Genomic DNA, 16,145 nt, shown 5'->3' on the forward strand with positions numbered 1-16,145 from the left:
GAATAGCCCTGGTGTAAATAGACTTGGGATTTAATCCCTTCCCGCTTCTGACCATCCTTCACACCCCCAGACGGAGTTTCGCTCCCCTTTTGCGGGTCTACACAGATCCCTTAGACATTTAACTTGACATACTTTGTGTAAAATGGGGATAAGGGTAGACCTCTTTCCTGGTGTTGGAAGGATGGAACCAGATATTCTGAGAGTGCCTTGAAGGATGGAACCAGATATTCTGAGAGAGTGCCTTAGCAAACTGCCCGAGATACAGCAAAAAGCTGTTAATAAATAACGTTGGGTGATTTGTTTCTTTCCCCCTCCACTGGGCTCTTAAGTTCCTGCCAAGGTCAAGGACTCAAGTTTGTCGTTCTCGAGGCAACCATCCCTACCTCAGCTGCCTGAAACAGGGCTTTCTGAGAGAATTTTAAATCATCTGTGCCATCAGCTCCGTAGCCACATTTGGCAGTTAAGCACTTGAAATAATAGCGCAATTAAGGAACTGAATTTTTTGTTTTATTTCATTGTAATAAGTTCACCTCCACGTGGCTAGTGGCTACTGCATTGGGCAGTGCAGGTCAGTAAATGTTTGTTGAAAGGGAAGAATGAATGCACTGTGTATGTATGGGCCAAATAAAAGGAGAGAGTAATGAGTTGAAAGGTGGAAAACACAGAAAGAAGGAAAATATCGCCTCAGAGTTGATAGAAACCCTCGATGGCTGCCCATTTCAGTCCCCAGCCAGTGCTTGACAAGATACAAAATAGGTAAATAACCTGCTGAAACAAGACCTTTATCCTACCTGGCTAGTGTCTTTTTGGTGTTTATGTGCCTTTGTAACTTGTCACAAAATGTTTAAATGTTCTTCAGTTTTTTCTCTCACCTTTCCAATGACAACTCATACAGAGCTTTGTATTTTCAAAGGCATATGTGTTAATATCAATAAATTTTTACTGCCAAGGTTTCTGATCCAATCTTAATCGTGACTTTTGACTATATTTAACTGTGGTTTTAAGCAAGACAGAGTCAAAAGATTGAGGATGTACAGTTTTTTAACTGAACATGCTGTTTTATTCCTTTCCACATCCTCATTATTACCTGGATTCAGTTAATCACTCAGACACCTCTTGCCTCACCCCTCAGAGCAGTTGTAAAATCTTTGCCCTTCATCCCACCTGCCAGATACCAACAATTCAGAATCTATGTTTGTTCTCCCAGCACAGCAGCTGAGCACAGCTGGAGAAAAATGACACCAGCTGGCTCTTGGTGCTGCTCATCGATCAGCATCCATCTGTGCCCTCTTCCTACATCACAACTACAAGTCCACATTTTGACCTCCTCAAACCTTCTGCTATACCACGTAGCAGACACTGAGAAGAGTCAGACACTTGGAGGGTGGGAAGGGGATCAACCAACTTCTTTCTGCCTGCACACATCCTTTTTTTAAATCCTCTTTCAATCTCAATTATAAGAGTGTCCACCCCCCCCCCCATCCACAGCTCATCCCTCCACCTTTCCTGTGGTACCATCCTCATGGTGTCCCAGGATCCTGCTCTGTCACTCACTTCCTCTCCTACATCTTTAACTTCTCTATTGGTTTTTCCCTTCTGTTTCCGTTTCCTAGGCTGCACAAAGCATTTACCATGAAATGGGTCATGTTAAACAACGGGAATTGATTCACTCGCAATTATGGGACTGGGAAAATGTCCAAATCAAGGAGTCGTCAAAGCAATGCTTTCTTCTCGAAGAACAACTACAGGCCATCCTTGGCTCCTCTTGTCACATGGCTAGGCACATAGGGGAGTTTGCTGTTCTCCCTTCTCCTCCAGGTTTCGCTGATTTCAGCTGTTTCCATGGCTTTCTCTCTGTCTGAATTTCATTCTCTTATAAAGGACTCCAGTAAGAGGATTAAAATCCATTCTGATTGAGGTGGGTCACACCTTAACTGAAATAACTTTATCAAAAGGTCCTACTTACAGTGGGCTCACACCTCCAGGAATGGATTAACTTTGAAACGTGTTTTTCTGAAGTACATACAGCTCCAAACCATCATAGCTCCCAACTCCTTTGAGTATCGTCTTTGGAGTCTGAAGCTTTTACGGGTCATCATTGACCCCATATCCTCTTCTAGCTCTTGTCTGTCTTCCTCTTCCTCTCAGCCAGACTTCTGGAAGGAACACAGTGTTCTCATTCACACCTTTCATTCTCATTCCATTACAAACCCAAAGTAGACTAGCTTTAACCTTATCATGCCAATGAAATTCTTTTCATATATCCAATCAACAACATTTATCTTCCTGGTCCTGAAAACAGTTTTAAGTGCTGGGCCAAGCATAATTCCAAGGCCTGTTCTACACCAACAACTTCTTTTCTACCTCACTGAATATTGCCAACATTCACTCAGTTCCCCAGACCAGACACGGAATAATCTCACTTCCCTTCCACTTTCCACAATTCCGCTATGGGTTCTTCCTGTTTTACATAGCCTCACCTAACCCTCATCAATAGTCCTCATGGCAGCTCCCTTTATATCAGGCACTTACCCTGCTTGCATGTCTGCTGTGGCTTCTTAATTAGGCCCCCTTCCAGACCTTTTCCCTATTTCTGCTGCAGGAACCTCTCTAAGATTCAAATCCGATTACATCATACCGTGACCGCCAATAACTTTCATAGCTTTCACGATAAAGGAAAGTTCAGTATGTAAGCCCCTTCATGACCTGATTCCTGTTTGTTTTTCTAGCTTCATCACATACTACTCACCCAAATCATCCTAATGGCAAACATTTATTGAATGGCTCTTTAAGTGCCAGGTAATCGTGCTAGGTGCTTTACTTCACATTAAAACTCCACTGCAACTTGTTGAGAATTTTGCCTTTTGTATAGATGAGGAAATTGAGACTTGGATAAGTCAGTAAACATCCCAAAGCAAATGTCAGAACCGGGCTCAAGCTCAGGTGTGTTTGATGCTCCAGTTCAATCCCTCAAACGTGATACCAGCATGATTCCAAGTGGGGACAGGGGTACCTACATAAAAATCTCATGGATACTTATTAAAAGCAGATTCTTGGACTCTTTCTCTGATGTGAAGAATCAGGTTCCACTTGGAGTTCCTGGCCTTTGCATTTTAAATAAGATCTTGAGGCAAGAAACAGGGTGCTGTACCACTTTTGTATACTCTGCACTTGTAGCCACAAGAAACTCTGGCTCCAGGGCAGCTGGACTGGTTTGAAGTTGTACCCTAGAAAAGCCATGTTTTTAATCCATTCTTGTGGGTGCAGACCTATTGTGGGTGGGCCCTTTTGGTTAGTTTTTTTTAATTGAGATGTGACCCACCCAGTTCAAGGTGAGTTGTAATCCTTTTTACTGGAGTCATTTATAAAAGGGATAAAGGACAGAAAGAGTTGAGAGACCTTAGAGAGAGAAACACCTTGAAAGAGCTCAGAGAAACCCCGGGAGAGAGAACACACAGAGGGAGAAAAGCCCTGGAGATGCTAAGAGAGAACCCACAGGTTCTCAAAGAGAAGGCCACTGGACTCAGAAGCTGAAAGCAACAGAACCCAGGAGTGAAGGACCAGCAGATGCCAGCCATGCGATTTCCATGTGACAGGTGTCCCAGATGCCAGCAGCCTTTCTTCAGAGTCCAGGTTCATCCTATTGATGCCGTAATTGGAACATTTTCATGACCTAAGAATTGTAAATTGCAAGTTAATAAATCTCCTTTGTTAAAAGCCAACCCATTTTTGGTAGATTACGTTTTGGCAGCTTTAGCAAATTGAAAGAGCATGATACCGTTCCACACTTCTGTGCCTTTACACAGACCTTGCCTCTTGCTGGAACATCTCTACCTTCTCATCTTTACCTTTCAAGATTCAGCCAAGTGGCTCCTCATCTGGAAAGCCTTGCATAATTCTTCAAGGTGATGTAGAAGCCCCTTGTTTCCATGGCTCCTGAACTCCTGGGGCAGCCCTTTGCAGCAGCACTCACCCATCTCCTAACCATAGTCTGCTGTACATCTCCCTCTTCAGAACATAAGCTCTTCTACCCAATTTAGCCATTCCCCCAGCACCTTGTATGATCCTTTGCTGTCATGTATACCTACTAAATGTTCTTCACATTCACTCCAAGTCCTTTACCTTCCTGGTCCATCCCCTTCCAATAGGCTCACTGTTGGTGAGTGTAGCATTTTAATTGTTTCTGTTAGGAACATATCCAGCTGTGAATATAGAAGCTTGGCTAATAGTGGCTTAAGCAATGAAAACATTTAATTATCTTACAACCCAGAAAGATAGAGGTGACAAGTTCCAAGTTTAGCACAAGGGTTCCTCACTGCCAACAAGGCCCTGGGTATTCTGCTTTGCCTGTCTCAGAATATTGCCTTTGTTGTATAAAAGAACAATTGCTTTTACTTGTTCTTAGGTTAATGTTCATTTTCACATGCATATAATGGATTAAATTCCCCTTAACAGTTAATCCAGTTTATGAGCTTAGGTAATTAAAAGATTATAAACATTTTAAATTACATTTATAAAACTAATATATCTGATTTCCTTAACTATTTCTAATGCAGAATGGAGCTACCCAGCAAATTTTTCTAAGCACCTAAGTGACTCATGAATCTTATAATTAAACTTGTAGAAGTGTTAAATCAAGTTGTTTGAAATTAAGAGTTCAGTTCTTTTTGCAAATATAATAAAAAAATTTTTTGTCTTCCAAAGTAAAAACACCATCTGTAATCAATTGCATCATTCAAATTGAAATTGCAAAGTAAACCTGACAGATTCTCAAATATGTCAGATTTGTCTTAAACATTACAGAGGGCTTAAGTAGCAAACACATTCTAACCCTTACATGCTTTACTATGTCTACATAATCATTATAAGTGCATATATTTCATAGCCTTATAATGTAAAGGTTAGTATCTTGTTCATCAAATTTAAGTAAACCTCTAAGAAGCTTCATTGAAAAAATAAAAATGGTAAGGAAATAATAAATGCAAATAAAATGTAATATCATTTGATTGATAATATCCTTGAGAAACAGGCAGTCTCATTACTAGGAATGTAAATTCTGGTAAACTTTTTGGAGGAGCATTTTGCAGTGCTCAAATTTTAAGATAATTTTTTCTTTGACAGAACAATTCCACCCATTCAGATCAATGATAAATGTATAATAAGTTCACTGCAGCATTGATTTTTTTGTGTGTGTGGGCGGGGGGGGTAGTGCATGGTCTGGGAATCGAACCCGGGTCTCCAGCACGTAAGGCGAGCATTCTACCCCTGAACCACCTGTGCACCCTGCAGCATTGTTTTAAGAAAAAAACCGTGAACAACACAGATGCCCACCAAGAGTACGCTGGTTAAATACATATGGTATGTCCACATATGTACAAGCATTGAAGAGATCCGAGATTCCATGCCTAGAAAGTTCCTGGCACTTAGTGGATTTTCAATAAATATGAGTGAAGAGTAAAAAGTGACTTTCTGAACCACATGTGTGGTGTGATACACTTTTGTTCATTCATTCATTCATGCACCAAATATTTGGGGATATGATGGGGAGCACAAACAAACCTGGATCCTGCCCTCATAAAGCAACACTGTTAGGAGAGACGTCCATTAGTATAGACAAATTTCAAAGGTAAAATGATTCAAGTTTCGAAGAAAAAGTACACAGTGCTATGGGGTGTACACTTGGATTTGCCCTAATCCGTTGGTAGATGCATGGAAAAAGATTCAGTTAGATCTGTGGCAAATCTAACAATGATAATGGGGTTGGAATAGGATTAGGGGTGACTTTCACTTTCTAATTAAGATAATGCTATATTATTTGAAATGTCTCTCAAGCATATATTGCTTTTGCAATCAGAGCTATAAATGTATATTTTTAACCCAAATAAACTGAGAATCAGTGATTATTAGACAGAGGGGGAGGGGAGATGAATTTACCTGCTTACTTGAGAGGAAAGCAGTGGTAGAGCTAGCTGGTGTGGCAGGCAGAATCTAAGATAGTCATCAATATTCCTATCCCAAAGTGTGTACACCTCTATGTTATTCCATCAAACACTAATGTAGGTGTTGCTATAAAGGGGGTTTCCAGATGTGATTAAATCCCTAATTAGTTGACTTTCAATAAGGGAGAGTATCCTGGGGCAGGGGCAGGGAGGGGTGGTGCTGACCTAATCAGGGGACCTCTTAGGTCAGAGAGTTTCGAACTAGAAAGATCCTCTGCTAACTTTGAAGTAACAAGCAACCACATCTACGGAGGGGTCTGGTGTCAAGGGTCAGGTGTCCCCACTCCTAAACTGCAAGAAACAGAATTTTGCCATCAACCAGAGAACTTGGAAGAAGACTGCGAGCCTCAGACGAGATCACCAACCCAGCTGACACCTGGATTTCAGCCTGATGAAACCCTGAGCTGAGGACCTAGCTAACCTGTAATCAGATTCCCGACCCATGGAAACTGTGAGAATAAATTTGCATTGTTTCCAGCTCCTAAGTTTGTGGTAATTTGTTACATAGCAATAGAAAACTAACACAGATAGAGATGGGGACAAAAATTGCTTATAACCTGCAGGCTGACTTGTTCCCAGCCTGATACTAAGGGGTTAAAAAAAAAAGTTGAAAAGTGTTCCACTCCCTCATATGTAGCTAGGTAAGGAACAAAACTTGTGTTCAGAAAATCTGTATCCCATCAATATTATCTCGCCCAGAAATTAATTCTTTTCATCAGTGCAAAGTGACCATGAAATAGCCTTTAAAACATTGGCCTTCCCAGAAATAGTTCTGCCTTTCCTTTAGGGAGGTAACTGATATATCCCATGAGCATCTTCTATCCCTTTCAGCAATAGTCGTGTTACCCTGGGAGAGTCGAATTGAACATTTATGGAATGTTCATTGCATTTGGCTCTCTAACAGATTGTAATCAGCCTGGAAACTTGGCAAATGGTCCTCCTCCTCACTGCATTAGAATCAACTGGAGAACTTTAAAAACACTCATAACCAGGCTCCTGTCACAGACCTATTAAACTGGAGTTTCTCAGGTTGACCTGGATATTGGTGTTTTCAAAAAGCTCCCCAGTATAGAAAACTACTGGAATTCATAACAGGGCTTTTCAGACTTTAATATATTTACACGTGATGCAGATCATGCTAAAATGCAGATTTAGATTCAGTAGATCTAGAGTGGGGCCCATGATTATGCATTTCTAACTCCCAGGTGATGCTGATGCTGCTGGTTCATGAACCATACTTTTTTTTTGGCATGGGCAGACTCCAGGAATTGAGCCCGGGTCTCTGGCATGGCAGATGAGAATTCTGCCCCCAAGCCACCGTTGCAGCACCATCCCATGAACCATACTTTTGAGTAGCAATGGTTTATGGGATTCTTCTTCCAGCCAGGCCCCACAGTCTTGCACTCTCGCTTTCAAGCCCAACCTCGTAGCTTCATGGGATGGCTTGTCTCTCTTCTATCCCCTCTACTCTGTCCTCCTATCATATTCTCTGTTTCCTTTTCTCCCACTCACCTCCCTGTTTGCTACAAGTGTCTCCCCTTAACCGTTCTCCCCATTCTCTTCCTTTCTTATTCTTTGTAATGATCAAGTCTGAAGTTGTGCTCCCTTAGGAAAAGAATCTCAGACTCTTACATAAAGCCTTGGTTCTCAAGTAAGAGGCCAGTCAACTCTTAGCATTTTTTTTTTTTTAATTTCCCCCTTTTTATTTATTTTACATGGGCAGGCACCGGGAATCGAACCCAGGTCCTCTGGCATGGCAGGCGAGCATTCTTGCCTGCTGAGCCACCGTGGACCTCAACTCTTACCATTTTGAATAAGATAGTTCACATTAAATATTAACCAATATGGACAGTTGTTAATGGTTTCTGTAAACCATCCACCAAAATACAATTTAAGAATGTTTTATTCAGAAGAAGGAAAATTAAAATCTCATTACAAATGCAATGAAGTACGGAAATGAGGATTTTTTCCCTTCTCCTTTAGAGTATGAAGCTGAGCTGCCTCCCTTTCCAGAGGGATATAAAGTCAAACAAGAACCAATGGCTACTGTGAGTATCACCAAGGTCTCAAACTAAACTAATGGCTCATAGATGAGAACAGCACCAATAGCAGGCAATCATCGGACTGTGACCTGAGTTAAGGAAGGATGGAGGGGAAGCTGCTAGAGCTAGTCAGACGCTCGGTGCCAATGCTAGTTCTGCTACTAACAGTGTGGCTTAAAGTATGTCATGTAACCCCTTTGCACCTCAGTTACTGCATCCGTTAAAGGAACGGATGATCCATTACTAACTTATGGGGCCTCTGTGGGGCTCACATGAGATCCTAAATGAAAAAGGCATTTATGATGGATATCGCACTGTGTCCACGTTGGGGACAGTTGCAGATGGAACAAGCTTCTCTGTGTATGTCAGGGGAAGATGAAGACTATGCCAAAGAGAGAGGGCCAAGGACTAGGCAGCCAGCAGAGGAGTCCTTGGGAAATATTCTTTGGAATAAAATAGGACCTGATGGAATTAAAATAAAAAATCTGAGACCCTGAGAGGGAAAGGGACAGGAGCAGGGTTGCAGGGATGGGACCCACACCTAAGTCTCTGGAGCTGCCTCTGATAGAGATTCTTGGATCTTCAAACACTTTTTGTCCTGTGATTGTTCCTTTTTTCATAGCATCCTGTTCTTGCTTTATGGATGCAAGTCTTTCTCGGATTTCTCTGAAGATCCTAAGTACATTTCTCTTCCCTGAACTATTTGTGCTTCTTCCAGGGTCTGTTGTTCTGTTCCTTTATCTTGATCTTTGTCTTTTGTGCTGTTGATTTTAGAGAACTTTCATTGTTCATTCAAAATCAAAAATGGGGGCCTGAGTGAATCTTGTTGCACAGATATTAATGGTTTCTGCTGCTGCTGTGCACGTGGGTTTATCTTCTGGGTGGGCCTCTTCTGTGAATGAAAGCACTACCTGGGAGCTCATGGGGAGTGATTGTTCCTTGGAAGATATTTCTTCAGGGTGAGCAGGTGGTGTTTTTTGGTTGAGCTGTGGGCCTCAAAATTAATGGACAGAGTTTATTTGCTGTTGCTTTTTTTTTATCTTTGGGGTACCTACTCCTTCCCAGGTGGTTTTTTTCACATTTATTTACAGAAGAGTCTTTCATTGGCAGAGGGGTGTGAAGGAAGCTTTATGTATTTTGGCAGGGGAGGGGGAGCGGAAGAAGGGGTGATGTGGGCAGGAGGCCTGTGGAGTCTTGGCCACATTTGCACTTAGGACCCCTATTTAGGGTGCCCTTGCTCATTGCCACTCTCATTGATCCCTGCCAGCTCTGTGTTCTGGGGAGAAGATGGACTTCTGTCCTATGGGACAGATTCCTCCCATGTAGTCTGGGCTGTTTCTTCTCCACTTCTCATCTGTCAAGAGACTTCAGCCCTGTTTCTTTGAGAAATGTTTGGAAATTTCTTATCCACGGATAGCCCTCCCTTTCTCTTCTCTATTAGGGGTTTGTCATTTTGTAGATATCTCAGTAGGGGAGGGAGATGTAGGTCTGTGCTCAGTGTGCCCCCCACCCCACCCCAGAACTGAAAGCCTAATATAGAACTGTATCCCTTTGCAAGGGTATAAAAGAACATACAGTTATTCAAACTATATAAATTGCTCCCCCATCACCACCAGGTTTCACCACTGGAGGAAACGGTTTTCCATGGCTTTAATGCAGACCACTTTTTTTCACTTCCCCATTTTGCTGTGATCCCAACTGTACCCTGCCCTCAAGTTAAATTGGAAACAAGCGATTCAAAAACATGTAAGTAAGGAAGTGAGATTCTATCTTTATAGTTTTTATCTTGTGATGTTGTGAAACCACAGGGCAGGGATGGGAATGGGCAGATAAACCTCGGGGAGACCGCACACATAAGACATGATTTGTTTTCTGATTTTTTATTTTTAAGAGAAGTACACTTTATCCACTTACCTATCTTTAAATAAAGATAATAAATAACAAGACTACATTAAGTACCAAGGGGGAAATGAGGAAGGAAAAATGGCAAAAGTAGAAAGAGCTACTGTGCTGCCCTACTTCCTGTGTAGAAGCCGGAAGGGTCAACTTCAGGCCTCCCTTCCTAGGCTTCTGTTCCTCAGGCCTCCCCACACCAGGCTCCCTGCTACTGGTTTATTCTGCACCCCCTGTTGGGCCTTGGTCTACCACGGCTACTATTATGGGGCCCTCCGACCCTATACACTATATTCTCAATTCCTTTCTGGCCTCAGCTCCTATCACTCTCCCCTTGCTTACTTCCCTCCAGCCACACTTGCTTCCTTGTGATTACTGCCTCAGGGCCTTTGCATGGCTGTTTCTTTGCCTGGAATGTTCTTCCCCAAATGTCTACATGACTCATGCCTTCAAATGTTATCCACCCAGTGAGGTTTCCATGACCAACAACAAAAATTGTAATACCATCATCCACCTATCTCCAGTCTCAGATATGTTTTTTTGTAAAGCACTTAAAGCATCCAGCAAACGTATTTTGCACATTTGTCTTGGTCTGTGTCCACCTGCTAGAATGAATATAAGCTCCATGAGGACAGGTGTTTGGGGCACGTTTGTTCACTTGCATTCTCAAAGCTCTTGAAAAGTGCCTGGCCCACGGTAATTACAGTAATATTTGTTCAATTAAAAATTTGATGAATCTATTAGTTGGGACTCTTCAGTTGCAAGTGAGAGAAATTCCTACTCAAATGAGCTTAAACAAAAAGGAGAGATTTAGCAGAGGCAAGGAGACCCAAAAGGTAGGCAGCGTGGACAGAGCCAGCCTCAGGGAGGTGGGAAGCAGATATGGCAGATATCCGCAGCACGTTCCCAGGCCGCTGCATCCTTGCCTTCCTCCCTGTGCCAGCTTCTTTCTCAGAGCTGGTGGACCTGGCCCTGGGCAGCATCCAGCCTATATCCCTTCCAGACTGCAGAGGGTCAGAGAGCCAGTTTAAGTTTCTTCAGTAATATAATCCTACTCAGCAGCTGGGAATAAAGTATGACTTTTCAGATCATGTTATTGAATGGGCAGTACCTTGTTTGGTTCAGAAGCAAATATTTCCTATCGTTTAACTATGGTCATTGGGGATTTTTAGTGGTTGTTGGTTTGTCTGTTTTAGGTTCCCCCAAAGAATATTTAGAAACTTTCATCTTTCCAGTTCTTCTCCCTGGACTGTCTAGCCTGCTTCACCAAGCAAAGAAAGAAAAATGTTTTGAGGTCAGTTGTTTATTTTTATATTCTCAATAATTAATTTTTTTTATCAGATGGCAACTCATTGATCTCTATGCCATCCTCAAAATGATCCCTTTGGGGAAAATCCTGTTTTGGGGTCACTTCCCCAAGGTCAGTCCCAACATCTAGTTGTATCTACACGTGCTGCCATCTGTCTGGCCCTTCACGCTCCAGAGAGGTTTTTTGTCTTCCCTGGCCTCCCTGCCTGCTTCTGTGAGATCTGTCTGATTTCTGGGTTCCTAAGTTCTTGTTTTTACCCCTGTGCTGGCAAAGCTCTCCATCTCATGCAAAATGTCATGCATTTAACTTGCCTTGGAAGAGGACTGTGTGGAGTAAGTGCTCAGTCAGTATAAACTGAGTTCTGATCCTGTCCGCCACCCCCTGCCACACATGCACAAATACCCCAAGAAGCTCCTTCTATTTCAGTTGTTCACAGGATACTTAGTGTGAGCATCTTACCTGCACACTTTTGAATATTAGAATTTTGGATGCCCCCCCAGGAAGAAAGTAAATTGACAATAACATTTAATATTTTCTAAGTGTCTGCTCTGTGCTAAATGCTTGATCATTAACCTCACAGCACCCTATGACCTTCCATTTTGCAGGTGAGAAAATAGAGGGACAGAGGGGTTCACAGACATGATCAAAGGTGCATGGCAGAAGAAGGGCTTGAATCCAAATTAAACCTCTCAAAACAAAACTAAAGAAGTTGGCAGTAGTTACAATGCAAACCCCAGTCAGTTGAATACCTTCAGCATCTATAAAAGCCTTCACAGTTAATGGTCCCACCTGCTCAGTTGTCCTTCCTGCCTAACGTCCCTGCCCTGCCTTGATGTTACCTTTATATACTTGGGAGACAGAGTTTTCCCAGATTTTAGTAAATTCTTTACTGCCTTGTCATTCTGCTGCCCTTCCTCTGTCTTAATTACCCCACGTTCTCCCTTCCCCTAGTTGACGGCCACCTGAGTCACTCAGCCTTGCATTCCTTCTGACAGGCCCCGTGTGACAGTGTGCCTTTAGTTCACACAGAAATGACTGATGAGATGTTGACTAGCACTTGGGCAGCACACCATGTGGAGAGAAGGGTTTGGGTTTTCCCTGAGTCATAGGACACAAGTTGAGAACCATGGATCCATACAAGGAGCCAAGATCCTTAGCCTGGTTTCCTAGACCATGCCGTCTTCCCTCCCTCCTTCCTGTCTCAACTCACTGTGCTCTCCTTACTGGCAATACCCTCCAGCCAGCAGGACCACACAGGGCCTCCCAACAGGCCTCCAATCCACAGTCTCTGTATTTCTTCTCCTCCTCCTCTTTCTTTTCTAAAGAAAAAACTTTATGCCCTTCTTCTCTGCATATCTAAATTCTATTTGATTTTCCAAACTTAGTTCCACGGATTCTCTTCCTGACTTCAGTTCCCTGGTGGGTCCAAACTGGAAGTAATTGATTCCAGCTCTCAGATTTCAGGTTGTTTATCAGCTCCTCATCTTATGGCAAATTAAGACATTCTTGAATAAGATAATTTTACCCCACAAATACACCTGATTTTACACATCTTTCTCCCCTGATATTTGAAGTTGCCTGATAACAGATCCTCTCTCTGATTTATTTTTGCAACACTACTCCCAATACCTAGCATATGGTAAACATACAGATGGCACTCAGTAAATGCTGAATAATTGAGGGGACAGTTTGACATTGGGACCACTGCTATTTGTATGTTCTTGACCAAGATCCAGTCCTCTTCTATCTGGGAAGGCTGTTCTCTTGGGCTCCCCTGGAGGGGCGAAGGAAGAAGATATTCATTTATTTGGTGAGATTTGTCAACTCTGGACAGCAATGGGTGGTAAAGGGCACAGCCTGACACCCCCTCACATATTAATTGTGTAGTTAACTAGTAAATCAGGCTTTGGTTTATAGCCTAGTAGGTAAAAGCAAAACTCTGGAGTCTAAATTGCCTGGTTTTGAAGTGCACTGCCACCCCAGCTAGCTACACAGCCTCAGGCAAGGAATTTCATCTTTCTGAGCCTCATATTTAATAATAAACTAGTGGGAGAATGAAAAAAAAAAAGAGAGAGGCCGACCATAACACCTGCTTGTGGAATCGTCATGCTGATGAAATGAAGTCCTGGGGACATAGGAAGGCCTCAAAATACCAACTTACAATTTATCATTTGTATTATAGCATAATAGGTGCTCTCTAGGTAAGCTAGATTACACCTGTTACCTGAGTGGCCTTGTTCCTTGGTCACTTGGAGCCCAAGTCAGCACTTGATCAGCTTCCAGGAAAACAGATCCATCTCCACATCTCCATGATGTAATGAGGAAAGTCTATTTTATTGCTAAATCTCATGGGAAGATGGGGAAGAGGGTTTTGTTCACACCTACCAAGCAGCACTTCATTAATTATCTCTAGAAGCATCTCTTTTCTCTCCAGGCAGATCCTGATATTCCCTGAGCAGTTCAGCTCTGGCCCACAACTTGCATGGCCCACTAGCAAAGCCAAGCCAAACATCCTGCAACTTGCCCCCACACCCACTGAGATGCAATTCAGCCACTATTCATATCCCTTAGGGATAGAGGTGGGAGTTTAGCACCTCTCAGCCCACAAAGACAGGCTAGTATGATCTTCTTCACATTTCTCTGTCAGAAATATCTCGTTTTAGGACACAGTCTTAGTGAATTCAAATGTAGTGAACCTCAAACCTATTGCTTCCTCCTGACTTGCTAGTGCAGACCTGGCTGTCCTGTTGAAACCAGGAAAGACCATAATGAACAGATGCCATTTTTCATTAACACTAGAGGGTACTCAGCTGAGGGAAATAAACTTCAGCTGTCCAGGTACTAACTATCATATCCAGGAAACTGCTATCCACTCACCTGTGATTTGACCTCTGCTCTGATAGTAGTACTAGTATTAATAGTCAGAGAAGCAATCTTATTCATTTGTTTCCTACTGGGTGTTTGCACTGGTCTAGGTGCTTTGCACACATTGTCTCATTTCATCCTTACTGTAACTTTCTAGGCCAGATCCTCTCATCAGCATCCTTTTACAGAGCTCAGAGAGATTGAACACTACCTGAGATCGTTCGGCTAGTGAGTAAAGGGATACACCTTCCACCAAGCCCCAGCCGAGCCTAGAGCCTGGGCTTTTGCTCATCCCTGTAAATTAGTGGCCGATGAGCTATGAATAGCCCTGGGAAATGCTGATTTTTCACTCATAGCTATTTTCAAGAGAGCAGATTGCTACTAGCCTTAGCTTACAAAATCTAAAATGTCTCTAATTCATATCTGTATTTCTTCATTTGCTTGTTCAGCATGGCAACTTAATTCTTGTCCACTCTTCATAACTGATCTTGCCCTCTTCTATGTGCTGTTAAACAGGTGCAGGGTATGGCTGAGTGGAATGGCAGTCAGTTTGGGAACCCAAGAGCAGAGCTCTGGGCCTGCCCCTGCTAACCGAGGGGTCTCTGGCTTCTGTTCCTGCTGCTAAAGGAGGAAAACTGATTGTCTTGCAAGTCACATTTCAGGGATTGTATCTCTCTGTCTGTTAGCCAAAGTATATTCAGTGTGCTGTGCCTTTTATTAGATTGAACAAAAGGATGGACTGTAATGACTCAACAATGAAATCAGTATAATGAAATATCTTTTCTTTGAATACGTGTAAAGAGTATCTGCAAGCAGGCTGAGTAACCCAAGATCAGTTCCATTCAGTAAACATTTACTGAGCCCTACCATGTGCCAATCACAGGGACCCAGAGAGCACAAGACACAGCCCCTTTCCTCAAGAAAAGCCCAGACAGGTAGCAAAGGCTTTGGTAGGTGAAGGGTAACAGTGAACTAAGGTAGTGTTATTTTCCTCCCTGTCTTAGTTTTCTGTGGCTGCTGAAACAAAATGCCATAAACTAAACAACAGAGATTTGTTATTTCAGGGTCAGGAGGTTTGAAATCTGAAATCGTGGCGTCAGCAGGGCCAGCCTCCATCTGGAGGCTCTAGGGGTAGAATCCTCCTTTGTCTCTTCTAGCTTTAGGTGGTGGCCAGCAAAATCCTTGGTGTTCCATGGCTTATAGCTGCATCACTCCAGTCTCTGCCTCTGTCCTCACATGGTCTTTCCTGAGTGTCTCTATCTTTACATCTCTTCTCCTCAGAAAACACCAGTCATGTTGGATTAAGGGCCCACCCAACTCCAGTATGATCCCTTCTGAACTAGTTCCACTTGAAACAACCCTAATTCCAAACTAGGTCACAGTCAGGTACCAGGGATTAGGACTTCAACATATTTTTAGGGGGTGGGGGCACAATAACTCTCCCATAACTCTCCCCTTTGTGTCTACTCTGTTTTATTCTGAAATAAAAATGGATGAGGAAGAAGAGCAAGGGTGAATCTGGTGCTGGGAATTCAGTTGTAGGTCTTCGGGCAGCTATAATCCATTGTGCAGCCTTTACTCTAATTTATTCAGCTGCTATTCATCTCATTTATACCCCTTGAGAAGGTGCAAAAACCAGCTGAAAGGGCAGTAATTAAGACTTTACATGGAAGCTTACATATCTAATGTCTGCTCATAAATAATTTTGTAACGAGGGGGCTCGACAGAGTTTCTAGCCTCTAGGCAGTGCTGAAACACTTTTGAGGAGTCAGACACATTGCTATTTGTATTAGAGATTAATGAGGCATCCTTATGCTGACTCATATGTCATCTTGGACATCCCGCAGACAAACTGCTGCTGGGACTGAATGAAAACGGTCCCAATCTCAAATGCTGCAGAGTGCTAGAGTGGAGCATTCAAATTTAAAATCGTATAAGGGATCATCAGGGGGTGGGAGTGGGGGAATTACAAAATGTGGCTCCTTAAAATGGCTACCTTGCCTGAATGGATAAGCTTTAAAAACAGCCAGGTACACC

The 16,145-nt window shown here is 42.7% G+C and overlaps 1 protein-coding gene across 8 annotated transcripts in view; it reads left to right on the top strand.

Annotated features, from left to right (window-relative positions):
* Positions 1–16,145, top strand: part of IQCK (IQ motif containing K) — a 135,670-nt gene that overhangs the window by 629 nt on the left and 118,896 nt on the right. For 6 of the 8 annotated variants that reach the window (XR_013168047.1, XM_077141717.1, XM_077141718.1 and 3 more), the window contains exons 2-4: positions 7,983–8,047; positions 9,658–9,787; positions 11,107–11,228. Coding sequence is in view for 7 of the 8 variants with exons in the window: in XM_077141717.1 (XP_076997832.1) it covers positions 7,983–8,047; positions 9,658–9,787; positions 11,107–11,228 (317 nt within the window). In the remaining variant the exon portion in view is untranslated. The remainder of the gene's footprint in view (positions 1–7,982; positions 8,048–9,657; positions 9,788–11,106; positions 11,229–16,145) is intronic. The other 2 variants (XM_077141719.1, XM_077141720.1) reach the window with 1 other exon arrangement.

This window comes from Tamandua tetradactyla, chromosome 23, assembly GCF_023851605.1.
Source record: "Tamandua tetradactyla isolate mTamTet1 chromosome 23, mTamTet1.pri, whole genome shotgun sequence".
Classification (NCBI taxonomy): Eukaryota; Metazoa; Chordata; class Mammalia; order Pilosa; family Myrmecophagidae; genus Tamandua; species Tamandua tetradactyla.